General features: G+C 32.9%; 2 protein-coding genes across 4 annotated transcripts; one reads left to right on the top strand and one right to left on the bottom strand.

Moving 5' to 3' along the window:
* Positions 1–4,221: 4,221 nt before the first annotated feature.
* On the bottom strand, positions 4,222–5,284 carry LOC108222051 (cyclin-dependent kinases regulatory subunit 1). The gene is made up of 3 exons (XM_017395939.2): positions 5,124–5,284; positions 4,960–5,020; positions 4,222–4,552 (listed from the first exon to the last, which is right to left on the bottom strand). The coding sequence occupies exons 1-3, from the start codon at positions 5,174–5,176 to the stop codon at positions 4,400–4,402; spliced, it is 267 nt and encodes an 88-aa protein (XP_017251428.1). The 5' UTR covers positions 5,177–5,284; the 3' UTR covers positions 4,222–4,399.
* Positions 5,285–9,501: 4,217 nt separating this feature from the next.
* Positions 9,502–15,031, top strand: LOC108219879 (uncharacterized). Of its 3 annotated transcripts, none has more exons than XM_017393433.2 (9): positions 9,502–9,655; positions 10,540–11,305; positions 11,753–11,871; positions 12,074–12,943; positions 13,033–13,345; positions 13,840–14,008; positions 14,226–14,325; positions 14,428–14,659; positions 14,778–15,031. In XM_017393433.2, the coding sequence occupies exons 2-8, from the start codon at positions 10,544–10,546 to the stop codon at positions 14,543–14,545; spliced, it is 2,451 nt and encodes an 816-aa protein (XP_017248922.1). In that variant the 5' UTR covers positions 9,502–9,655; positions 10,540–10,543; the 3' UTR covers positions 14,546–14,659; positions 14,778–15,031. The 3 variants fall into 3 exon arrangements, with proteins under 3 accessions (XP_017248922.1, XP_017248924.1, XP_017248923.1); XM_017393435.2 differs by having other exon boundaries at positions 9,503–9,655; positions 13,843–14,008; XM_017393434.2 differs by having other exon boundaries at positions 9,511–9,655; positions 10,528–11,305.
* The last annotated feature ends 2,632 nt before the right edge of the window (positions 15,032–17,663 follow it).

Here is a 17,663-nt window from a genome sequence, read left to right as displayed (position 1 = left end):
ATAAAGAACAACCAACAACCTACATAAGGCAAATTGTTGAGACAATACAGTAAATGTAAAGAACTGAACAAAATTCAACTTAAAATGAAATACCGGACTCTCCGCCATCAGTGCACATCAGCATATAGTACAAGATCTCCTGTTCACTGAACCCAACTCATTGATACATCTAACTGCTCCACCATCCTCCACTGAGTATACATTACATCCGGGATCAACTAGCAAGTTTAACATGTCTGGCGATACTCTACAATTTGTTGAATTCCCTTCAACTGCCATAACAGAAAAAGAGTTAAGACCATCAACACATATTGCTCTATACCCTAAGCGGTTTACTGGAACGCAGACCTTTTTAGACCAATCAAACCTTCTTAACCAAAAGTTCTCACCATAAGGTCCTAAACACACGATCATCAGCTGTCCTTTTAACTCAAAGGCATACCTGACAGCATACTTGAGATTACCTCTGATAGAAAATATGGTCAACTGAAACAGTTTCCTGCTTCCATACTCCGTCAGTAATATTGGATGATGCCACATGTCCATGTCTATTGACAAAGTAGAAAATTTCCTGAATGAACACAACAATACAACCTTGACACAAAAAAGGCACTACTGCATTCTAGTACTCCATCTATCTTCTTTACGGCTAAATGTACTAATAGAATGTTCCTGTAATCCATAAGGTTTTAAAACTATAAACACAAATTCTTTAGAGCTTGAGTCTGCAGAAAATGCAGTAATGTGGAGGGAATGATGACTTGTAAGATGGCCTTGTTAGAATATGAACCTGGTAAGCCCTCCTCCTAACACCTTAAGGTTTTAGGAGAATTGGTCACTTAACATGGTATCAGAGCTTAGGCTCGCGGGAGACTCGAGTTCGACTCCCTGTGACCCCCAATATTCTCAGAATTTATTAAGGACACGAAGGCAAGTTATGCCCCAAAAAGATGGGCGCATGGTTCTCTACAGGCCTAAAGAGGGGAGTGTCACAACTTTCTTCGTCAAAAGAGAGAAATATATGAAGGTTTGGTAATTTGGTATCTCGAATAGTAACCAGCCATGTTTGCATGTAATCTTAATATGTTTAACCAGATGAGTACTAAGAAACTGAGAAAAATCTATTTTGTGAAAGGCAGTGGGCTTAAAATTAGTTTGAATGGTTCATAGAGTTGTAATTCAAACCTATGAATCGAAGGTCGAATAAGCTCTACAATCCATGGCAATGAGTTGACTAGTGTTGAGCAGCTTGCCAACGCCAGTCCTTGCAAACTGCACGAAAACGAACCTCGTCTACAAAATAGAGTCTGTCAGCAATTGTTCCCAATAAATCGAAGGGAAGACGAGACCACCGTGAATATGCAAGTACGTTTTTCTGCTTCAAATGATCATCCTTCATTCCTTCTTGTTGGAAATCTTTTCAATTCTTAAGAGCTTCTTCTTTTTTAGATAACATGAAGTTGTACATCTTGATATGCTCTTTGGTTCAAGCTGTGCTCTTGATGACTTGATCTAATTCTGATGTGTGTGTTTATACGGGCGCAGGTAGCTTGCTAAATTTGTTAACAACGTTTGTTTCTGTTTTTTCTATGAAGAGTTCTATACGCATAAATGAATACATAAAAATTAGAGGTAATTGCATATCGCATCCCCTAACTATCGTTGAAAAACGATATTGTACCTATACTTTGAGAAACTCAACTCGCACCCCTTATCTTTACATTTCAATAACGATATGCACCCCCTCCGTTAAATTCCGTTAACTTCCGTTAAATTCCGTTAAAATACTCCCTCCGTCTCAATTTACATGTCCTTTTTGCTGTTCGAGGTGTCAAATTGACTAGTTTTTGACCAACTATGAGAAATATTTATTTATTATTTTAGAAAATAGAAAGTTACATATTAAAATAGACTAGATTTACTTTTTGATGATATTTTTGTTTAATTAAGCTATCCCCAAGTCAAAATGATTTTACATATCAAATAAATAAATAGGAAAATCTAGTCTATTTTAATATATAACTTTCTATTTCCTAAAATAATAAATAAATATTTTCTAATAGTTGGTCAAAAATTAGTCAAATTGACTCCTCGAAAAGCAAAAGGAACATGTAAATTGAGACGAATGGAGTATTTTAATGGAAGTTAACGGAGGGGGGTGCGTATCGTTCTTAAAATGTAAAAATAGGTGGTGCGATTTGAGTTTCCAAAAGTATGGGCACAATATCGTTTTTGAACGTAAGTTAGGGGGTCCGATTTGCAATTACTTGTATAGTGACTTAACGGAGTTAACGGCAGAGGGGTGCATCTCGGGCTTGAACTATAAAGATAAGGGGTGCGAGTTGAGTTTCTCAAAGTATGGGTACAATATCGTTTTTGAACGATAGTTAAGGGGTGCAATATGCAATTACCTCTAAAAATTAGTACTCAATATCATAGCTACTCCTGACCAAAAAATAAATAAGTAATTATCATAGTATACTATTTTTCTATAACTAGGCTTTTGAAGCTCAACGGTCTTGCTCAATTCAAAACGTTCTAATCTGTAACCGGGATAGCTGTTAGTCAGCTGCTGTAAGTTGTACTAATGTATGTCTGCTTCTGCATCAAAAGGTTCCAGAAGTTTTATAGCCGTTGCACAACATTGCTTAAAATTTAAAAAACTCTTAAAATACTTGGAGGGCGTTTGCCGTTTGGATCAAGATTGAGAATGAGAATGAACTATGAAGGATATGAGAATAAATGGTATGGAAATGAGTATTTCAAGGAGAGTGTAAGTAATGATAACCCTCAAAGTGGGATTGGGGTTCTCATTGCATGTCACAAAAATGCTAACCCAAACATCAAGTTTGAGGTTCTGATTTCTGTTAACCGGACTCAATAGTCAATACCCATAAACCAAACGCCTCCTTTATGTACACAATCTTTTACTTTACCTCCCTCAGAATCCCAAATCATTAAGAACGCATTATTATCTAGAGAGTTTGGCTCTGTGACTTCAATTCAAAAAGAATCCCAAATTATTAACACATGACCACATCATTATCTAGAGAGTTCGGCTCCATGACTTTTTTTCAAAAAGAGAAATATGAAGGTTGTGCAGCATAAGTAATAGATCATTCCAGGTACATGGAAAAGCAGCCAACAATGTTTGTAGCCAATTTCTATATATCATACATTGAGTCATATTTCAAGATTAAGGTCAGCACTAGTTTGGTAAACTTTTGCAAAATGGCAAAGTAAGCAAGATGTTTTACAAATTACAGAGTTAAGCAGTTGAACACTTATTAGCAAGATGATTCAAGCAACTTAGGCTATCAAAAAATCAAATCAGCACACAGAACCTTCAACAGAGGGAATATATTATATGCTCAGGGAAAATATGAAAACTAATTCAATCTCCCTCTTCCCGGGTAATGAGATTTCAAAGTGTTGTTTCAGCATCCAAAAGCTTCATTAAGCATATTTCAGAATACACAATATTGCTCTGTAAAAATGTCTCCAGCTGCAGTTTGTAACATAACTATCAACCAGGGAGATTAACATAAAAATTAGCCCTGATTACATAATCCCCATTACTTAATAAAGCTATGAATAAAGTGAAATGAAATGTATGCAGATTATAGAAGAAGACAAGCTGATTGGAACTTAATAATCAGAATAAGTTACAGAGGTTCAAGCACTAGACTAGAATAGGCACACTGAACACATTCTACGATCCAAAGTAATGAACCTCAACTTTCTGGGAACTTAATAATCAAAATAAGTTACAGAGGTTAAAGCACTAGACTAGAATAGGCACACTGAACACATTCTACGATCCAAAGTGATGAACCTCAACTTTCTGGGAACTTATTAATCGGAATAAGTTATTGAGGTTCAAGCACTAAACTAGAATAGAAGCACTGCACAAGTTCTGTGATCCAAACTAATGAACCTCAATTTTCTTCCATATAACCTTGAAGAATCTGACTCCAAATGCGAGATAAAGGAAAAGGAACAGGAGACTGAATACCTAGTCTTAAGGTATATTTGGTTTTCCAATTGGTGCAGAAGTCATAAATTATTATTGAATATATTATCCAATCAGAAAACAGAGATGGAGCATTCCAAACACAGTAAACAGGAAAAATGTAAGGTTTCATACAGCCGCATAATCACATTCAATATTAGCAAACATATACAGCCGCATAATCACATTCAATATAAGCAAACATATGATTAAAGAAAGAAAATGATCAACATAAATCTTTAACATTTCCCAGCTTTTCCAGCTATACATCCAAAAGTTCCTCAAAGAACATAAATCATAAACACAAGTTTTCCATATAACATAATCTTCATTTCTAGAAGAAATGAATTGATAACAACCAAATTACTGCAGTAAAAGTCAAGAGTATCACTTGACCATGGCAGCTTGCTGAGCAGCAGCATCCTGCTGTTGCTGGTAGTTCAAGGGCCTCCTGAAAAGCATAATATGTGGCTCAGGTCGGTGAATTGCATAATGAACCCATCCTCTACTCTGCTGTACCCCAATCGCACGCCACTCATTCTGTTCAACAAAACCCCCAAAAAGCTATTATTAGTATTATTACACATCACATCTGATAATTGCAAATTGAATTTATAGTATCCAATAGGCAGATTTTCATGACAAGCCTGATACATACCACCACAAACACGGTTATGACAAGCAGAATATTTATAAATTAGAAAATTTTAACCAAAAGAACTAATTTACATTTGAATTAAATTATTTTTTTACAGAATATCGCTAAAACCCTAAGATGAGATTCACTTCAATATCTGTGTAATTACACAATCATAAGCACTTGTGCATATAATAACACACACACACACACACACACACACACACAATTGTAACAATGAAGATACAAAAAGTGAATAAAAGAGATCGTATTCAGCAAAAAAAAAAAAAAGAGATCGAAAAATACAGACCTCGGAGAGCAGTCGATTCTTCGGAAGCAACTTAGCAACCTCCGGAGGAAGAACAACGTGCCTATACATATACAGAAATTAATCAAACCAACACTTAAATCAATCAGATCAACAATTTCAAAAATCGAGAAGAAAAAAATAAATAATCGAGAGAAATGAAAGACCTGTACTCATAGGTATCATCAAAGTACTTCTCTGAATACTGGATCTGCCCCATTTCTTCACTGCGATTACGAGTCTGTCTGAGATGTGTGTAGAGAATTTCAGATTGTTTTTAGGTGAATATATAATGTGCGGCGAATATAATATAAACGGTAAAGAGGGGTGGACTTGAAATAAATGGTTTTTTTTAGGGAGCAAAAGGTAAATATAAATTGTTATAGAGAAGATCGAGCGCTTGGACTGAAATTTCAAATTTCAAATCCATTTGTTTTGATAGTTTTCCCGCTTATTTTAAGCATAAGGTCACACTTACAGAATATTCAATTTCATCAGTAGTCATTGTGGCAAAAAAAAATTCACTACTATTATTATTTACCAAAATTCCTTAATCAATTCATTTATTTAAAAGTTGTCCACCTGAACTTTTACTTATCATATGTCGATATATATATTTATTTATTTTTGACAATATATATATAATTAATAAAACAAATTTAATGTCTATAAAAGGTATATTGTCTATTTTGAATTATGCAAGGCCACAGTGATACTTTTGTGGCCCAGACACCCAGTTATAGTTTCTCTTCTGGTGGGTTTTTTCAGCTTCTTTATATTTCGAGGCCCAGTAAACTATCCCGATTTTATCACACCCGATATTGTATCCTGAAATCAATGATTAATCCTGCAAGTTCTAAATCAAATTTTAAGATTCAATTAATCACTATAAAATCTTCATAAATATTATATAATATAAGCAATGAAATTAATGTATTACACATTCTGTCCCGCCAGGTTGTTTACGTTAAGTATAATTTCATAATTTTTTTTTAAAACTTTTTCCCCAAATAAATATTTAAAAAAAACAAAGACAGAAAATGTTACAAAACTATACCGTGTAATAATCTCAAAATGTGCGTAAACAATGAACATAACAACGTGGTAGGACGGAGGGAGTAAAAATTATTATAATATTATAATATATTCGATTATTAATCTACTTTATTATTCCAGACTTCGGCTTTTAACAATTAAGTAGAAAATTAACGGGCTGTATTCGATTGGGATTTTAATGGATTGTTTTTAGTCTATGGATTTTAATGGATTGCATGGGATTTTGATTTTGTGCGGATTCTTGATAAAATGTCGCAGAGTTGATAGAATTTAAGTACAATGCTTTTAAAATCTGATTGATTTTGGTGGGATTTCAAAAAACTTAAAATACACCGAAGAATGCCACAAAATCCATCATTTTATGAAATGAAAAAAAATTCATCAGCATTTGAATACCATCAGATTTTAATGGATCTTAAACAATCCCAATAGAATACCATCGGATTTTAAAGCATAATTTAAAATCCCAATTGAATACCACCAGATTTTGTAGTATAATTTAAAATCCCAATTGAATACCTCAAGATTTTAATTGATTTCAAACAATCCCAATCGAATACACTCGGATTTCATGAATGCAAAAAAATGTTTTAAAATCTCAATCCAATACACCCCTCTAAGAGTCAGCAATGCTCTTTACATCTCCTCTCTATTTTATATTTTATTCATATTGGGATATATGAGATAAAAGAGAGGGAAAGGTGGAGGTGAATTGGATGTAAGGAATTTTTTTATTATGAAAGATAATTTAAGAGGCAAGTTGTGGCTCCTAAAGCAGAAGGGTCAGGTTCTTTCTCCCGGCTCAAATTTTAATTTAAGAACTCATTTAGGGGCCGTTTGGTTCTATCTAAGAAAACGGAATGGAATTCAGAAAGGGAAACGCAGAGAAAGGAAATGAATGATGCTGAATTGTATTACCTGTTTGGTTTCGATCCGGAAACGGAATGAAAAATTATATGATTATCCCTATATTTGATTTTTAAATATTAAATAATTTCTCAAGAGTAAAATATATTTATGTTTATAATTTGACATATTTTATTATTTAAAAATTTCATTAATTTTATAAATATCATTACTTATAAATTATATCAAAATTATTTTTAATATGTAAAAACTATATTAAAATTTATTTTTGATCTTCAAAAATATTTTACATATTATTTTTTAATATTAGTGATTTCTAAAACAAATTATAAATGAAAATAAAAAAAAATCAGGAAAGGGAAATGAAATACCTGATGAGGGGTGGGGAATGAATTATGAGGCATTTGGGGTAAACCTAAAACCAAAATAAAGGAAAGAGAATTATAAATTTCATGAAACAAACAACAACAAAGGGAATGAAATTGGTTGTTTCCCTTTCCCTTTGTTAGTTACCCCTAACCAAACGTCCTCTTAAAATATTCTCTTGAAAATGCTTTTATTTATTTTTCTTTTCATTTTTTTGTCGAACTCAACCTCACTGCCCATCTGCGACACAGTCACACACGCATAATAAAAATCCTCGCTGCGATTTTTTTTTGGAAGATTATAATGTTTATTTATTATTTAAGTAATTTGAGTTGATAATTCAAAAACTAAAATTAAAATCTATTTAAGTTATTTAATATTATTAGAATTTTATATTTTTACAAAAAAATATAATAATAATTTTGATAAATTAACTATTTGAATGATAATAAAATTATTACTTTAAATCATAAAAAATAGATATTCAATTTATAAAGTATCTCATGCCAATTTAATTTTATAATTCAATCATTTCCGATTTTTTATACAATATATTTTTTCTGACTTAAAATTAAAAATCCTTTTCCCCTCGCAAGCTCGGTAAATTTCAGAATTTCGTGCCACCCAACAGACCCAGCATTGTTCGGAAGATATTTTGATTTGATATTTGAAGAAACTTTTATCCAGCTGCAAAAGTTTCGTCATATCTGGATCGCAGATCCTCCGGCTGCATGCTCCCCGAGCTTGGAGTGTATAGATAATGGAGATAAAGAGTGTGGTCTTAATCAAATTATATTCGGGGCTTGATCTTGATAACATTTGTTTATCTAAGTATCGTTCAATGTGTATGCAGATAGTTTACCTAAGCTAACTCTGCTTAATAAAAGTATCGTCTAAACATTTTTGACAGCCGACACATTTTCCCCGACCCCGCTTTACATAAGTTCTCCCCACTCCATTCTTAAAATATCAGTACATCATAGCAGAACAAATTTAGACATGTTCATTGAGCCAAGAGCCCAAGATACACGACAAAAACATAACGTCGAGGTCGAGGAGTTCTAAATAGATTGATCACAATTTGCACACTCACAATTGTGAGGGAGAATATCATTTGCCGGTACTTTAAACAAATAGAAGCTGGCCAGTGTAACTTTACATTAGACTATACTACTTGTTAAATCAAGATTATAGATAAATTTTATGTATTTATCAATTGTTTATTATCGGTATATTATGTTATGATAACTTTTATTAGACTATCAGCAAATAATGCACCCACCATTCATGATTTATATACTATAAGATTAGTTTGGAGAGTAAATATGACTCGATGATTAAGATCGAATTAGACTTTCAAGTAGCCGCCGTCTCTTTTATCTGAGGGGCTTCCATCGGCTTTCACCGGTGGAAAACCCCGATCTTGTCTTCTCTTATTACTATTAGTTAATCTCTTATTTTGTTCAATAAGTTACCAATTTATTTGGGTTTTGTTTGGTCTCTTCTTCTGTGAGAGTTTGATTTTTGTTTAGATTTTGTCTGTTCATCATGTTCGGGATCACAGATTTGCGGGATTTTCATGATGTTGATTCAGTGATAGAGGTTTGTATGGTGATGCATTTATAGTCGACTGCTCAAAACAGTATTGGGAGTATAACAACATATACATATGTCTTCAAAAAATCGCTTGGTTGCCTACCGAAGAAGGAAGAATTCGACGACGATATGATTCTGCGTTTGTTCAATTTCGATTATATATGTAGATGTTGTATGGCTTTTGATTATTGAATTGTTTTTTTTTTTCAAAAAAAATCGAATTAGACTTAATAATCAATATTGAACTTGGATGCTGAACAAAAATTATAACACTAATTTAAGAATTAATTTTCTTTGTTATAAAAGTTTACCTTTTTTATACAAAAGATTATAAATTGATATTTGAGTACACGCTGTTAAAAATAAAAAATCATAAATGAGAGGAATTTATAGCGGACAGTCCTAGACTCCTAGGATGACGGAATGATTAATATGCGCGTAAATCCCGGGCGACGGACCACCAAAGCTGAAGAGCCTTCGCTCCACGACGTCGTTTTCCATGCATACTTTGCGCCACTCCCCCGCATCTTACCGTTGAATCCAAGAAAGAAAAGACATCCTCAAAACAAAATAAAAAAATAAAGCAAAACATTCCACAGTTTCCTTTTGCAAGGAAAAAGCATATAGTCGTTGCACATAAATAAGAAAACAAAAGACTGGGCGACAATAAATAAGTGACAATGTGTTAGGTGTAATAGCATTTCACAAGTCACAACACACTAGTAGAAGCAAAATATATTCAACAAACTACAACCCTGTCTTGCTTAGAGTTTTATACTTGACGTACTTACAGCTCCTGCTACAGATTCTCAAGGTATACATTGCTTTAGCCTTGCCTTCTAGTTTTATCTTGCTGTTTATATCAAGTACTTTTGTGATACATTAGTGTATTGATAATTGCCTGGAATTGGATTCAACTGAATCATCATTGCAATTACATAAGGCCCGTTCCTTGTCTTTTGTTCCTTCTTTGAATTATGAAAATAGTGATGTTTTATTTGTTTGTTGATTGCTTCAACCGACACATTATCTGGATTAAGTTTTACTTGACTTGATTGACTTGTAACTTGTTCATCTAGACATACCAGTTGAAAGGAGGAATTTAGTTCGACATAGGGCTAGTATATATGAATCTTTCGCAACCATTAGTTGCAAGATGAATTGGTATCGGTACAATTTTTTCTAAAAACATTTTTGGAGTCGTTCATAAAATGACAGTTTTCGAACATGAACAAGTGAACAAGTACAGATGAGATGGTTGCTATCAAGCACAAATGTGTTACTTGATGGTTGATCTAAAATAGGATGCGACAGTGTTGGCTGGCCACATCAGCGTTATTGCCGTTTGTTGCTATTTTTATGCAGACCACAGAAATGACTGAAAATACCTACATATATTTGTTAATCAAGTCTCTCACACAGCTACTGAGGCAAAGGCAGCACTGTAACAATGTTGATATTAGGAGTATAGGATCAGTGTATCTGCAATTTTACTAGTAGCCTTCTTTATTTTTTATGAAACCTTAATATTTTTTTTGGAAAAATGTTAAGCATCTGTTGATATATATGCCTCAATTGTGGAAGGAATTGAATTACTCTTTCTTGCAATTTAGACCGTTCTGTTACATAGGATGCGGTGAGGTGGCTAATCAGTTTAGAAATATGATTACTGTTGTTGATTCTTAGATATATTTTCAGAAAAATGGCTGTTGCTGGTTTAAACAACTTCTCTGCCATTAGTTCTTCTCCTTTGTCAAAATGGTGTGCCAACCATGAAAAACCATGCAATCAGGCCTCTCTTAGGCAAATGTGGCGAGAGCTTGAGGCAGAGCACATCACAGGTAATTCCCGGGCACAGGTTGGAGTAAGATCAATGCAAGGGAGTGTCATTGAACTCAATACTGAATTTACTAGAACTTTTTTGTCTACCGGAGGTAATCATCATGGTGTAAATAGCTTGATAGATTCAAATGAAAAAGAGAACGAGCATATTATATCTCCCAGAAGGCTACAAAATGAAAATGATGATAGTACAAGTTCAAGTTCCGAATCTGTTGATTTTGGAAAAGTAGAAAGAGAGAGGGTGAGGGAGGTTTTCCGCGAATGGCAGAACAATGGCCTTAGAAACAACACACCCAGAGATTCACATCCAAACAACTATTCAAAGGCCAAGTGGCTTCATGAGCAGCAGTGTGAAAGGGTGAGAATTGTCCGGGAATGGGTAGAAAACACAACACAGCAGAGAGACAGATTTCACGGTGGCAGAGAAGGACAAGACACTGAAACTGGTGCTCAAATTGATCGTGTCCGTGAAGGATTGCGCAGAAGGAAAATCCGTAGGCTGTGTGGTAAACAGACTCTTCTTGATCTAGTAATGAGGGCTGAGAATGAAAGAGAAAAAGAACTTCAGGATTTGTTAAAGCATCGGCATGTATCAGATTTTCCCTATCGAAATCGTATTCAGGTAAGTTATGTGGAGTTCATATGTAGCTACATTTATGTAAGTTGTAGAAATATGTATTCTTATTATAGATATACTCATAAACTAAAACTAAATTAATTATATCTTCAACAAGTTCATCATTGATATTTCTTGACAGTTCATTTAGAAAGTCAAGTAGCTCGTACTATAAGTCATAATAATAGACGGTTACTCAGGTAGTTCTTAAAACTAGGGTTTATTTGCTACGGCAAAAATCTTCTCTTTTTGCTTTATACAGAATATCCTTCAGTAGCGCTTCTAAATTAGGACTAAACTGGTTTATCTATCATATTCATATATATTAGAAGTCACTACAGAGTCCATTTCCATATAAAAATCAACCTTCAGATTATAGTACATATTGTAGTACTGTTATGGACTTATGGTTTATTTCATGTAATGTAACTAACCGGTGTAATATCTTTGTAGTCATTACTCAAAGGTAGATTCTTGAGGAAAAAAACATACAAACAGGATGAGAAGCCTTCTTCTCTAGCAGCAAGTGAATTGGGCATACTAAGACAAAAGCAGACTGTATCTGATTTAAGGTATTCGCTTTTTATTATTCTGTAATCAGTAATCTGAATTATTAAAATTATAGTCCAGATTGGGGTCCTCATATTACCGTTCAGTTTTTTCCCTAACCAGGCACGCGCACTTTATCTGAACTCGTTAAAATATTAAAATATTCACATGAGGCAGCTTCGCATCATCCCATCTAAAATTTTGACGAATTAGTAAAATATGCAGGGAAGGATTTCTCTCCTCAAAGTTGAAAAGCTTTGCTTCTGGTGCAGGACGCAGTGTTCTGTCAGACACATCATATTATAATGACATAAATTGTTATAGACATGAACACGCTGAACCAAGTTGTTTGCAGCATTTTGTCCCAGATGAATTGTGTAGTCGGCCTACTAGTGAGGAAACAGATACTGATATCTGCTATACAGATGACTCTGAATGCGGTGTTAGTGAAGATTTACATCAGCAAGAATCTGAAGCTTTAGCTGGTGAAGGTCATGTGGTTTTGGAAGAAGTGGACAGACAGCAACTATCATCTACTGCTGAATGCAAATTTTGGAGAACGTTTGCCTCAGAAAATTCACTGAGAAATAGTGCTGATGGCAGGTCGTCTGATACTCTAGGGAGTCAAGAAATCCGCCTATCAGTTACTCAAGGTTCTGATCCTCAGAACAATGAAACAGATGCACCTTGTGTATCTGGTGACGTAGTTCAGTTAGAAGAGGCCATAATCGAAGATATGAACTGGCAAAACATACCTCCTGAACTAGAAGATTGGCAAGATTCAGTTATAGAAGATGGTGACGTTAACTGGGTACAATTAAGAAATGGTAACTACACTGGATGGGAACAGACCAGTGAAGATGGTACTGAAACATATTCACATGCCAGTAGCCAGCGACAGTATCAGTTACACAACGACAGAGAACATTATAATTTGCAAGTACCACATGAAGAGTGGCACGATAATGCTTTACATGAGTCTAGGAATGACTGGTCAAATGAACATTTTTCCGAGGAGGTTGCTATTGTTCATACATCTCATTTCTCCGACGATGATAATGGGCAGGATCTGGAGCTCAGACAACTTCTGAGCAGGTATTTCATCGGATCTCTAAAATCATGATCCTTGTTTGTCAGACTAATGAAAAGTGTGACAAATAACTTTTTCCTATTAATAAATGCAGGAGAAGAGTCTCTAATCTTCTTAGAAGCGATTTTCGAGCATGTTTAGACCAGGTGATACAATCATATGTAGAGAGGCGAGATCATGCTCCTGTTGATTGGGAAGTAGAGGGAGTATCATCCTCTTCAGCTGCAGTTGTGGAAGAGGAGCAGGAGCAACCAATTGGACATCTGCACATGGGTCACCCAGAAGCTCTTCTGGGTACAACACTCCCAACCTTAATTCCCCCTTCACAACAGATCTCGTATTCACATATTGTACAGGACCATAATGCTTACCAGCAACAAGTGAACAGCTTGCAGCAGTCAAGAAATGTGAGTTTTTCTTTTTATTGTTTTTAAATTTAGAACTAGTTTTAGGCTGCTATTCCATTTTCTTACAATTAATTTTCTGCAGAATGGTCATTGGTGGTCGAAGCTTTTTATTATCCTTTGGCAACTTAGTTGTGACTGTTGAGTTTTCAGTGGCCTCCAATTCCTTCACTAAATATAACTTATTGTTGTTTTGGTTATTTTAATTGTGATTTGTTACTTAGCATCCATTTTGTTGGATAAATGACTTTATATACTTCCATCTATAGGAAGAATTATTATTAGCATCCTCAAGCTGCAAAAATATCATCTTTGGTTCAGATTCTACGTCTATTTCCTGTTCGTTTTTTTTAACATATCGTAAAATAGGCCCTAAATAGAGTAGTTCTCATTATTATAATTTATATTATTGTTGGTAGGCTGAATAAATAAGGTTCCATTATAATATCCTATTTCAGGTAAAATATTCTCAAACTAAACATGTTTTGGAATTTTAGCAGGACTGGGAAATCATTAACGACTTGAAAGTTGACATGGGTAGGCTTCATCAGAGGATGAACAACATACAGATGATGCTGGAAGCCTGCATATCCATGCAACTTGAGTTGCAGTGTTCAGTCAAGCAGGAACTTTCCGCAGCTCTTAATTGGCAATCAAGATCAGCAGGTAAACTAATATCTTTCCTCCGATGTTATAATTCATCATCTTTCTTTTTATCTGGTCTTAATTATAAAGAGGAAATGATAAATTGTTCTTGATGAGGTGCGATAATTTAAGGTGACCTGCACAGTCTTTTTTATCATATTCACTATTATCATAAGGTTCTACATATTTCGTATTAAAAAGATCAAACAACCATTGAGGGGCTGTTTGTTTGATGTAGATTGTGAGAACTTGGTTCTTGATGAAACTAATTTGGAACATGTGAGAATTGGGGTTTGCTGTCTATGCTGTGATGCCAAAATAGACTCTTTATTATACAGGTAAACCTAAGTAATTTCGAAGACATTTAATTTATAAATAATATAATCTTGCAATGATATCTAACCTCTATGTTCCTTATATCAACACATTTGCTACTACAGGTGTGGGCACATGTGCGCATGCTCAAAATGTGCTCAGAAGCTGGTTGAGGCCAAAAATAAATGCCCAATGTGCCGGGCACCAGTAATTGAGGTGATCTCTGCTTATTCCATACAGTAGTGCAGGGAGGCAAGAGTGACAATAAAGGCATATAAATTATTACCGGAAGAAAACTGAATGAAGAAACAAGCATTGCAAATGAACTAACATGATTGACATACACTTTTGACACAGGTTACTTCACATAAATTACCCTGATCTGTTTTTTGTTTCTTTTGCACTGCTACTGCATCATCAATTTGTGATTACAAATACTGAAAGTAGGAATTTTCATTATTTTTTTGAGCTGCAGGACCATACTTATAATTTATAAACATACAAGTGACGAGGAGCTCATCCAATTCCACACTTTTATTTCCTTCTTCTCAGCAGATTCATCGGTTCATTATGTTTTAAAGAAATGTTACACTTCTTACCAACAATCTGCTGTGGAAATGGTTGGATCATTTGATTAGGGCAATTGGCCTTGATTTATAATATTTGTTATTGGTTTGTACATGACTAGAAGACTACAATTAGGAAAATATATGAGAGCAATACTGTGAACAGAGATTCTTTGAAACAGTGCAGTTTGATTTATGAACCTTATTCGAATATTCGATATATGTTAATGGACTACATGTCAACTCAAGAACAGCACTCTGAAAATGTGGTTTGGACTTTGGTATAATATGGACAAAATTCGTGTTGATAAGAGTGAAATTTCGTTTTATATATCAGATGCGCACACAGTATATAACCCTACCCGGTTACATATTATACATTGAAAAACTGGGCACTGCGCAGTTCGCCAGGATCCTCGGTTCTCAAGATCCCAGATTGAAAACTTTCCAATTAATGTTTTATAAAGTGTTTTACTGATTTATCAATCAATCAATATCAATCATCAATATATATATATAAAGGAGGATGCGGGCGTATTTAGAATTGTTCGATTCAGTCTTCTGATTTTTCTTAAATTTCGGATAGAAACTATGATTATAATTCAAAAAATCAGGTACAAGAATTCTAAAAGTAATACAATTCTCTTCTTATTGAATTCTAAAGATGATCAATATCAATCATCAATATATATATATAAAGGAGGATGCGGGCGTATTTAGAATTGTTCGATTCAGTCTTCTGATTTTTCTTAAATTTCGGATAGAAACTATGATTATAATTCAAAAAATCAGGTACAAGAATTCTAAAAGTAATACAATTCTCTTCTTATTGAATTCTAAAGATGATAGAATTCTTTTCTTTTTTAGTATTTCTTATTGAATTCTAAAAATGATACAATTCTTTTCTTATTGGGTTCTAAAATTAATACAATTCTATTCATTATTTAGGAATCATAAGGGTAATACAATATTTATTGTTAATTATATATTAATATAGGAATTATTAAAAAAATACAATTTTTATTTCTTAAGAAGAATCTAATAGCTAAATTCTATGAAATTGGATACTTGATTAGTATTGTGTTTGAGGCAAGGGCGGCCCAAATTAATTTTTATCTAAATAATAATAATTTTTCAATTAGTTTTATGTTTGACGGGAAAGCGGCTAAAACAATTCTTTATCTAAATTATAATGTATTTTTTTATTAAAACGGTACCACAACTTAAAATAATTTTTGTCCAATTATAATCTTTAACTTTATCATAATTATAATAATTTTTATTAGTATTGTGTTTGACGGTAGGACGACAAAAACTAATATCTACATTATAATGTATTGTTATTAGCATTGTGTTCGACAAGTGAGCCGTGAGCGGCTCAAACTAATTTTTATCTATATTATTATATTTAATTTTATCATAATTATAATAATAATAATATTATATTTAAATTATCATAATTATATTTATATTTTTATCTAAATAATAATAAATTTTCTATTAGTATTATGTTTGACGAAAAAGTAGGTAAAACAATTTTTTGTCTAAATTTATAAAAAATTCATAACGCCGCCGCGAAGCGCGGCTTTATTTACTGGTATATATATAAAGGAGGATGCGGGCGTCTCTAGAATTGTTCGATTCAATCTTCTAATTTCTCTTAAATTTCAGATAAAAAATATAATTATAATTTAAAAAAATAAGGTTTAAGATTTTCAAAGATAATATAATTCTTTTTCTTATCGGATTCCAAAGGTAATACTATAGAATCTATTAAAAGGATTCTAACAGTAATACAATTCTTTTTCATATTAATTTAGATATTATAAAAATAATACGATTCTTTTTGCAAGACGGATCCATGTTAGTCGTTTCGGAGAAAACTGAATAACGTGATTACATAAATTCTTTGGACAAGAAAAGATAAAACAAGCAGTTAACTACAATATATGATGATGGCCAGAGGTGGGAAAGTGGTCTAAAAATAATTTTCTTAAATTTTGAATAAGAAAATAAAATTATAATCTAAAAATTATAGACAAGTACAATTTAGAAAAATTAAATTCTTATTTTCAAAAGTTATAAGTTTATATTCTTATTTGATTAATTTTTTTCAAATTATATATTTAAAAAAATATAAAGGAGGATGCAGTACGGTTATGGGGTCTCGCGAAACTCTCCGTTTAATTTTTCTAATTCTTTGAGAGAAAATAGGTAAAGTAGCTAAAAAATAGTAATCGTAAAAGAGATATAATTCTAAGTAGTTAAAAAGTAGGAATCTTAACGCGTCTCTAGAAACTCTCCGGTTAATTTTTCTAATTTTTTTGATAAAAAAATATGTAAAGTAGCTAAAAAATAGTAATCATAAAAGAAATATAATTCTAAGTAGCTAACAAATAGGAATCTTAACAAAAATATAATAGGTAAAATTTGTGATATTCTAAGTAGTTAACAAATAGGAATCTTAAATGATTCTATCATAATGTAAATGATTCTTCATTAGTATTGTATTTCAGGGAAGGGCGGCCCAAATTAATTTTTATCTAAATAATAATAAATTTTCTATTAGTATTATGTTTGACGGGAAAACGGATAAAATAATTTTTTTATCTAAGTTATAATATATGTTTTTATTCAAACGAGGCCACAACTTAAAATAATTTTTATCCAATTATAATCTTTAATTTATCATAATTATAATAATTTTTATTAGTATTGTGTTTGACGGTAGGGCGACACAAACTAATATCTACATTATAATATTTTGTTATTAGTATTGTGTTCGACAAGTAAGC

The sequence above is a fragment of the Daucus carota genome, chromosome 5, assembly GCF_001625215.2.
Source record: "Daucus carota subsp. sativus chromosome 5, DH1 v3.0, whole genome shotgun sequence".
In the NCBI taxonomy this organism is placed as follows: Eukaryota; Viridiplantae; Streptophyta; class Magnoliopsida; order Apiales; family Apiaceae; genus Daucus; species Daucus carota.
This window is presented reverse-complemented; position numbering and strand designations above follow the sequence as displayed.